Source organism: Otolemur garnettii, unplaced genomic scaffold (genome assembly GCF_000181295.1).
Source record: "Otolemur garnettii isolate 467f Iridium unplaced genomic scaffold, OtoGar3 scaffold00068, whole genome shotgun sequence".
Classification (NCBI taxonomy): domain Eukaryota; kingdom Metazoa; phylum Chordata; class Mammalia; order Primates; family Galagidae; genus Otolemur; species Otolemur garnettii.
Window position 1 is genome coordinate 6,722,592 of NW_003852463.1, and position 10,189 is coordinate 6,732,780.

General features: G+C 42.2%; 1 protein-coding gene across 1 annotated transcript in view; it reads right to left on the reverse strand.

Moving 5' to 3' along the window:
- The window catches only part of ANTXR1 (anthrax toxin receptor 1), a 241,927-nt gene that overhangs the window by 169,140 nt on the left and 62,598 nt on the right, over positions 1-10,189 (reverse strand). Inside the window, exons 7-8 of the mRNA XM_023515283.1 lie at positions 9,628-9,696; positions 8,184-8,264 (exon numbers count right to left, since the gene is read on the reverse strand). Of these exons, the coding sequence (XP_023371051.1) occupies positions 8,184-8,264; positions 9,628-9,696 (150 nt within the window). The remainder of the gene's footprint in view (positions 1-8,183; positions 8,265-9,627; positions 9,697-10,189) is intronic.

Genomic DNA, 10,189 nt, shown 5'->3' on the forward strand with positions numbered 1-10,189 from the left:
GTTTGGCGGGTCCGGGCTGGGGATTCGAACCCGCCACCTTAGGTGTACGTGGCTGGCGCCTTAGCCGGTTGAGCTATAGGCGCCGAGCCTATCCAACTACATTTTAAAATAAACTATCATCTTTCGTAGAATTTATCCTCATCTATAAGTATAGTATGTGCGTGTATATATACATATGTGTGTGTGTTTGTATGTGTGTGTCTCTGTGTGTGTGTGTGTATATTATTGATTAGTCTTTGTCTTCTTGGATTATAAACATTATAGGGCAAGGAATGGATTTATTTTTACCCATGGCTATATTCACAATGCCTAACCTGGAACATAGTGTGAATTTAATGAATACTAGATAAATAAATGTATAAACGGTATACTTCCCATGTGACTTAATAAGCTGGCATTATAGCATATTATATACTATGCTTCCCTTTCCCCCATAAGTGTAATCTCAAGTTCTTTTGAATATAAATCCATATTCTGTACAATATAGGACCTCCTTCTTCTTCTTAAGCACCACCGTATTTGGGAACTGCCTTCCCAAGAAGACTATTTCAACATCTCCATTTATTAAAAAACAATAATGTCATAAGTGCATCATTTCTCCCATCTAAGATCTGAGTTGAGCAGCTTTGTAAAAGACCTCCTTACTCGGGAAATACACAGAGGTCTATGTTTGGTGGGTGGGGCTCAAGCTCCCACTGCAGGGCCACACACATTTCTCACAGCTGACTGAAAAGCACATTGGATAAGCCTGGGGACGACTGCTTTTGGAAACAGCCAGGCAGCTTGGGACATACAACTGTTTCATCTGAGCCTTCTGGACAGTCAATGTCATGCCCATGAATTTTTTGAGACACTTTAATCCATAGTATATTTATAAGATGTTAAAAAGTCTCCTTTTCTCACTAATTCCACCATGCACTACCAGAGGCATGCCTATTGTGAACAATGGACATTATCCTTGATCCATGCTGGTGCCACAGAATCTCACTTTAAAATAAAAATAGAATATTATACACACATCTCTCTGGGATCCGATTGTGATTTCAAGTATACTAACACATTATACCTAGTCAATACTCTCACATGCAAAAAAGCACATTTTTAAAGGATTTCTGGATTTGTAAACAATAGAGCTTATCCTAAAAACATGCCAAAGTTTTTATCTGAGGGAGGGCACCCAAAGTGCTTAAACATGCTACTCTCCTCTGTTAGTTTCACACTCAGTGAGAACCTGGTTTGAAGGAGTGTAGGACAAAAAAGGTTCTGAGAGTGAGGCGATTCATTTTTCCCTTCCTAAACCACTTTTCTGTCATGTTTTCAGAAGAAAAGCTCAGATAGCTGTGAACTCCAAACGTGGTTATTTAGTAAGATGAGCTTGCTGACCTCCTGCATATGAAGCGAGTGGCCCTCCTTGGGAGTTGATTTTGTTCCAAAATTCTGCTGTTGCTTTTACACAGGTCTCACTAGATTCCTGGACATAGGACGAGGAGCTGCAGGAGGAATGGTGATGATTTGGGATTAACTTAACAGGCCCCTCTGTCATCTTTGTAGTCTTTTTGAGATATGAGAATTTTTATTCCATTTGGCCTTTTTAATAAGCTGAATAGAAATAATGCCTGGCCTGAATGTCTGCAAAGTCTGAGTCTAATTAAAGACTGCTGAGGCAAATGATTTTTCTGAAAAAGATTTTCTGCTCACTGCAGAAATTACAGTTGATTCTATTTATGTTTTGTATCTAGGCCTGCTAATGTGAATGGAGCCCCAAATGCCATCTTTTATAGATTCCAACCTTGAAAGAGAGGGCGAGGGAAGGACTGAGAGTATTTTACAAGAAACAGAGCCATGAAATTGCCCATGTGTCGTACAGTGTAGGCCTCCCATGGGTCACGAAGGCTATATAGTCCTCTTGGTTGCTTCATGATTAATAAGTATGCAAAGCACGGTGCTGGACACCATAGGAAATATGACATGTGGGACAGTCTCTGTGACTGCACAACTGAGCATCTGACCCGTGGCATGTAGCGTGGAAGAAATCCAAGTGCCGAGTGGTTCCAATAACTGGTGCCACTAAGAGAGCTCATGGAGGAGAGAGCAGCGCAGGCTCGTTGGAGACCAGGACTCTGAGCAACGCCTTGAGATTGAGGCAGGCCTGGAGATGGGTTCAGATGGGCAAAGGAAGAGAAGGGGGTTCCCTTTGATGACAAGTAAATCAGATTTAAGAAAAGAGCTGCTGTAGCTGAAATGTGCCTTGCCATCTGCCAGCCCCAGCATGAGACAGTTAGTTGAATAAAGTCAGGCCCATTCCAGGACTGTGGGAATGAGACATAGATTTTGATTGGAGGAAACTCTTAGTTCCACGTGGGGTCTTGGAAGAGTGGGTGGAAGGGGAACCTGGGGAAGGGGAACCTGGAAGACTGACTTTGCCTTTTGTCACAGCTTTGCTCTGGCCTGAGCTAGATGAGCGAGTTACGCATCTTCCATCTTCCTGTGAGTGGAAGAGAGAAATCAGCACAGGATCTGATTTCTATAAATAAAATAAATTTATATATGCCATGAAATGGATTTATTCCTCAGTTTCATTGCTCTTACAGTATCCTTGATAACAAAGATGTTCACGGCAAAGCTTGCAAGAAATCCTTGTAAACATAGTTGGGTTTGCTCAATACTTGTTTATTGTTGATCCAACATGCAGAAAGCTCTAGTGCTGACTCACCCTCTCATTAATAGGAAGTCTAAAGTAGGCTTTGGTATTTATTCCAAGGAAATGCTCCTACACAGAGCTGGCTTGGTGCCAGCAACTGTGGGCTCTCCTCACAAACAGTGTTCCTGGTTCCCGAAACCATCCTCAATTGCACTCCAAGTGGGGACAGCTGGGAGGAATTGGCATTGCTGAAACCGGACCAAGTGTGCGGATTCAAAGCTACTGCTGACTTGTTTCAGTGTTATTTGAACCCAGTTTTCTGCAGGTTCCTGTTTCACTGTCTGAAGCACTTCTGAAAAGGCAAACAAAGACCCAGGATCCTTGCTGAACCTTTGCTTCATGGTTTCACTTGAGGGCTGGTGTGAAATTCACCAGTTGTGGTCAGTGGAAATTCCCTGAAGAAGCCACATTAGAAGGCAAAAAGTAGTTTCCTCCTTTACAGTTTTACCGGCTTCCAGGGCTACAATCTTCTAACCATCCGGAGTTTTTCTTAAAATTTTATCATTATATTCTGCAAAATTGAGCAGGAAAACCATCATGGTCCTTGGAGATAGTACCACACAAGTGTGGAAGGGAAGATGTCCCTCTGAGCCTGTGTCAAGCAGCCAGCTTCTCATGGTGATGGGACTTCACCCTCTGAGCAGTAGTTGCGATTTTTGGCGGTGTTCTCCACCCTGCAGTATAAGACAAGAAGCTCCTCTCCTACCCACCATGCATTCAGATCAGGCCACAGGGGTTCTGGTCTTGCCTCTGCTACAACCAAGCATCAAGGCACTTCACATTTGTGGTCTTCAGTGTCTTCTTTTCTGAAATGCAGCTGCTTCTGGCCTGCCCACGTTATTCAGTAGAGCACAGAGGCCATTCACATTGTGGGTGTAGTAGACAGATCTGAGTCTCCTCTGGATCACTACCACTATGTAGCGTGGCCTTGGACAAGTTAGTCAATCTCTATAGTAGAGGTAAGAAAGGGGTAATAGTATCTATATCAAGTGGAGCTTCTGAGGAATTGAGGAAATGAGCATGTAAAACTATTTGCACAGTGCCTGGCATAGAGTAAGAACTGACCAAATGGTGGTCTTTTATTATTTTAACCTTCCTAAGTCTGTAGGGGCAGGGGGAGCATGGGATCTGGAGCCATGGAAGTGGGTTCCAATCCTGTTTTCCTCCTTAGAGCTCTTGGGCAGGTTACCTGAGCTTCAGATTCTTTATCTGTGAAACGGAGACAACAACATTTACTTCACAGCATTGTTATGATTTTTAAATGGCATAAAGGGGCAATGTTTGGTCCCCAAGTAAGTTCTCTGCAGTTGTTAAATTTCCTTCAGCGTTTCCCCATGTTCTGCAGTTGAAAAACTAAAATGGAAAACAAATGAGAGCCCTTGGAAAAATAAAACGCTACACAAACTAGACACATAAGTAATTCTTCCTGATAGAGAGAGGACTAAAGACCAGTAAAAAGACCAAACCACAAGTAAAAGGCTGGGGAAGCAGAGAATGTGGGGACTTGGTGAATCTAAGCCTGGGGTAATTAGCCCTTGGTGATTCAAGGGTGATTTTATTCAGTGATTTTTCCTTTTCCTGACATGAATGGCTAGTGTCATGGAAAGGACAAGATATCTGGAGCCAGACCTGTGTTCAAATTCCCACTCCACCATTATGAAAGGGCAGCCTCAGGGCAGTCAATACAACCTTCTCACACCTCAGTTTCTTCACTGGTAAAATCTCAATAATAAATCCTTCTTCAGAGAGGGGTAGTAGAGTGCCTAGCAGAGGAGCTGGTGGAGACATGCTCGGTAAGTCACAGTAGTTTTTCTTCTTCACAGGCCTACTGATTCTGAGCATTTAATTATTCATTTCCCCTAGAGGATATAGATAAAATGTCACAATGTGTAGGTTTCCCAAGACTCGATTTCAAGCCTGATTGCTCTGTTGTCAGATTCTGTATCTGGCCATAGCTCCGCATTGTCCTTGGAGTTAACACAAAGGCCTTTGAGGGTCCGATGATGTAGCCTCTGCCAAATTCTTTGCTTCATCTGCCAAATCCTTTGCTTCATCTTTGTCCACTCTTCACCTTAAGCTCTGCTCTTTCATTCTCCTATGCACCATGCTCTGGCCATGCTCTGCCAAGAACATTCTGTCCACACTCTTCCAATGGATGGCCCCATTTCATCTTTTAGTTCATCTCTTCAAAGGAGCCTGGGTTCTTTGTCAATCCTTTTAATCTCAGGATCATGTTATTTCTTTTATACAATTCATCACAATTTTAATTACATATATTTATTTATTTACTTGTTTTTATGTGTCTCTCCCACTAGATTATAAGCTCTACCAGGACCGAGTTTCTACGTGCTTTCGTTGTTACCCAATAGTCAGAGCCCACTACAAAAGGTTTTTGATGAGTATTTGACTAAAGAATAAATACTAGCTCCTGGATCTTGATCTGAGGTTTAAAGATATAAACAAAAGATATAGGCTGTATGGGCAGGAAAGTTTGTGAACTTGTTGAGCTTCTTAGAGGCTGCTCTGCAATTATTTTTGGATAATTAAGCCCAGTCCTAGTTTATGAGAAAATAACCAGTCACAAAACAACATCCATGGGAAACAAGCAGAAATAGATGCTTCAAATGGTGTGGGGTGGTGGGGGTGAGAGCTTTATTTTCAGTATCCAAAAGGGGAAAGGAACCTACTTCTTAAAAATAGCCAACTTTTAGGCCATAATTATTTCTGTCTGATTTGAGAAAGATGAGCCTGCTGTGCTTGTCCCTGTTTCTCTGTCCAGGCAAACCAATGAACAACTGCCATAAACATGGGTTTCAAGTCCTGGAAGGATCAAAACCACGAGCATAACTCCCAGATAAAAGCTCACAAGAATGTTATCATTCAGCTAAAAGTCTGGAGACTTTTAAGTCTCAATTTTCTTTTTTTTACCCTTTGTGGGAGACTGTTTTGCTGGAATTTCTTTAACATCTTTGGAAATATTTCCATTTGGGGGTTGGGGGGCTTTTACAAACATCTGGACTCATGTTGAGTTTGAGTGAGTTGCTAAGGCTGAAATACTCAAGGACAACCTGATTTATGTGGATACAAAGATTATAATTTGTGTAGCAACCAACTCTTGGATGATGCTTTTTTTTTTTTTTGCGGTTTTTGGCTGGGGCTGGGTTTGAACCCACCACCTCCGGCATATGGGGCCGGTGCCCTACTCCTTGAGCCACAGGTGCCGCCCTTGGATGATGTTAAGTGTATGGCTCGTAAGAATTTTTGAACAGATTAAGAGTTGTCCCTATTGGGAATCCAGCCATGTGAAGGCAGGATGACTGCCTCTTGATTGGGCTACTGCCTCTGGGTGCCCCCAGTCTCTTTCCTATGTACACTGACACTGCCATCAGACAATCTTCTTAAATTTCATTTGTTTCGGTGATTATACCCCTTGCCCATATGCTGATTATGTCCAGGCTTATTTTCTATTGCTCTGTTACCCAAACTGTCTACCAGGTAGATAGGTATTGCTATTGTCCCTTGAACATGCTTTGCTCTTTTCCAGCCTGTGGGCTGAGGACATGTCATCTCTCCCTTGGTGCTACCCACCACCCTCCCCTGGTCTTGCAATGACTCAAGGTGTTCCTTGCAGGCTCCTGCTCACAATAATCCACCTCTGAGTCTCTAAAGGATTCATCATCAGCCCCAAATCCTGCTGCTAATCATGTTTTTCATTTCTTGGGTTGTTGTTTTATATAGTTATTATAGTTATTGTTTTCACATCATCAAGTCTGCCACAATGACCCTAGAAATAGTTTAGAGCAAGAGCCCTTCATCTGTGGACCCATAATTGCGTTTGATACTTTTCTATCCTATCAGTAATTTCTAGTTTCTGGCTAAGGTCGTTCGAGTGTGTTTTTATTCTTTGCAATCAAACACATCTTAAATAAGACATACGTAAGATAAGAATTCCCAACCTGAGGTGAGATTCTTTTTTACAACTCTGAAAACTTAAAGTCACATATATCAATGTTCTAAAAGTATATCTGGGACATTTATTTAAAAAATAGAGATTTAAAATAGGCAGATTCTTTCAGCTCATCCAAACTGACTGCAACAGAATCTCTTGGGAGTAGGTATTGCAAACATGATTCATAAAAAAAAAACTTAGAAGATCAGACGAAGCTGATATTATCGCTCACCATATGCTAGAAAAGGGAAGCAGAAGAGAAAATTATTCACATGCTTAAAGTACCTGTCATATGTCTGGAAAAATACTAGGTATTTTCATTAGTAATCCTTGTAATCCTCAAATAAGCCTATGATGTAAATCTTATCATAAGACCCTTTTTCCAAACAAGGAAAGAATGTCCAAGGATCTGTAAGTGGTAAGTACATGGGCCAGCATTTAAACTCTGTGCTAACTAGCTCTGAGATTCTTCTCATTCTGCTTTCCATCCTGTCACAGCTCCCAGCAATCCTTGGAGGGAGAGGTAGCATGGAGGCACAGCCATGCCAGAGGTCTCCTAGGTAGGTCTAAGGAAGCTGGTAGATTCTGAGCCCCCAGCTGCTAACCCTTAGGTCAAGACCCCTTGACATTGTAAGAGGGAAGTGATCCTCTGAAGCCTGGTGAGCTTCTAGTGAAGACTGTGCGATGCCTGTCTGGTCACGAAACCTAAAGGTGGAAGCGACACCACCTCAGGATGTCATGTCACTGGATAGTATGCACACTGATTTGCGGCTGAGGCTTTAAAGACCAGGGTCTGATATTCCAAGGGTCTGGCCTGTGTGTAGAAGGCAGAAAAGAGAGACCTGGAGGCCAGCGTCCTTTGGAAAGTCACCAGCCCTCCTTTACACACACAGGCCAGGAAAGCAACCTGTGTGTGTAAAGGAGGGCTGGTGACTTTCCAAAGAACAATGGAGCACGTCATTTGGGATTATCCATCTAAAGGTGGTTCTTAAGCTTGGCTCTACATTAGACTCACTGGGGAGATTTAAAAAATTCCTGAGGCCCAGGCTGCTTCCCAGATCACAGACCAGATCATGTTTTCTACAGCTATGAAGAAGAGTGCCTGGTCTAAGGTGTCTCCCATAGCCAAGTGATCTAGGTCTGGTCTGCAAATGCTCTGGGGGCAGCCTGTGCTCAGAGTCAGCCGGGAAAGCTGAGGTCGTTGAAGCCTTCCCAGTCGTGACTGAACACAGGGTGCTATGGTATGCCCTGTAAGCGACCTAAGAGGACTGACTGAAGTTTGGCTCACTGGCAGAGCAAAGTTCCACCCAATTTTTAATTTTCCATTGTAGGGTAGAAATGGCACAGGAAAATGAGAAAAGATATGCATGAAAGCAGAAGGGAGAGGCGGGCGTGGCAAACACTAAGATACATGAAAAGATGTTCTCTCAGGCAGGAAAATCACCAGCTTTGGAGAGATGAACTGGAGTATTAGGAGCACAGAGGGGCAGAAGGTGCCTGGACGTCCCATCTCAGAAGACGTGCTCTACTCACTGAGTGGATGATGCCTTGCAGAGCCTGGAAGCCGTCATTCACAGGAAACACATGATCCTTACTGTCTGCGATCCGGGCCAGCTGAGAACACAGCGAACACACGGAAACATGTCAGGCTTGGACATGGGGAATTTAGGAAAGCCACTGGGGTCAGGGGACTCATCCTTCCAGAACTCAAAGGACCAGGAGGATTTTACTGGGCTGCAGGGGCCTCTCTGAAAAGCCTTCAGTAATAATAAGCTTACCAGCAGTCTCTCCGGAGCAGGCCCAGAGGGTCAGTTTCAGCTTTTATGTTTGTTTTAATACTGCTCTTTTTGGGAGGAGAGGTTAAGCGTGGCCAGCCTGATGAACGTTTGGCCTGAGTCTTATGAATCTAGGGATAGGCCATTGGCTTATTTTTCTTCCATTCACCCAAATTCCTGTTGGTAACTTTATTCAAATCAAACAGACTCAAGTTTCCTTTCAGAGCAACTTTAAAAATAAATTCAAGTTTTGGTGAAGCCAGTGAATGGGAGCCCTAACCTTTCACCCAAACCACTCGTTAAGAAAAGGGCCTTTGCATTGGTTGGGCTGCTGCTGCTATAAGGAGCTGAGGACCAAAGGCAAGGAGAAGCTGATCTCTGAGCTTTTTTATGCCCAAATCTCTGTGTAGTTCTGTGATTGCCACAGTCAGAGTCAGAGCCGGCAATGTATGGTTCAAAAAATAATGTCTTTTTTTGTTTTTGCTGACTGAGAATGTGATACTTACTCTTGCAAAAATTTAGGAAAATCCAAGGCAGTTAAAGTAAAAAGGAAACAAAGATTACTCATAATCTACCCATCTATCTTTATTCACAATTTGATAGATATGGATCTTCATAGTTTTTCTACACAAGTCCACAAATATTTATTTTAAAAGTGGGCACGTGCTATGCTCATTCCGTTGTAATCTCATTTTATTCACTTAACAATATATCCTGAGCATTTTGCTATGCTATTAAAACAAAATGAAATTATGAACTACATTGAGGAACACTTATTTAGGTTGTTAGCAAGTTTTTACAATTTGTTTAGGTATACTTTGTACACACTTTTTTTTGCCTATTTGTCCCATTATTTCCATATTTTCACTTTGAAAATGCATCACATTTTTAATGGGTAAAAGGAAGATTTGTTGTTTGGACTAAAAAAATACTTCTCAAATTAAATTTTTAATAAAACAAGTTTTCCATGTTAATTCAGATCTCTTTTAACATTTTGGCACTTTAACACTGAAGACCCCAAGTGCATCAACCAATGACTTCCTATCTTTCCACATCCAGTTAAGTCCTGCATAGCATTTCTAGAAAAATAACTTAGCTAAAGGGTATTTATCCTGTTGATGGACCCTCTGTCCTGAATGCACATATTCTCCATCATTCACAAGCTGAGCATTCTCCAGACCTGAGGAAATCCGTGGTCATACCTGTGTTTCATTGAAATCTTTCACACCAACACAGTAAACGATGGCACCAAGATCTCGGGATCTATTAGCCTGGGTCAAGGAAAGAAAGGAAATTAGAAAGGGAAGCAGCGACCAACAAACATCTCTTGGATTTGCCAACTTCAAAAATCAGACATTTAATGAGCAGCTAAAGTGTGCCGAGTGTCACATAGCAGAAGGCAATCCCTGTTCCCAAGGGGCTAACACTTCAGTAGACAGCACATTCTAATGGTGGACCTAGGGAAGTAAATACTTCACTGAGGAAGGGTTGAAAAAGATAGACCGAAATAGAGTCTTTATGAAAGGCTTTGACAGATAAAGGGAGGAGATAAGCCAAATATTACAGGAAATGATTACCTTTTCTATTCTTCTGATGGATTTTTATTTATGTGCTTTTGTTGGCTTGTAATTGCAGCATGGTATTATGAAAGAATATGGCCTTTGGAACCCGATATACTTGGGTTTGACACCTGGCTTTGTTCTGTATAGTGTACTGGGAATTAAATGGGAAAACATATGCAGGATTCCCCACCCAAGGCCTAGA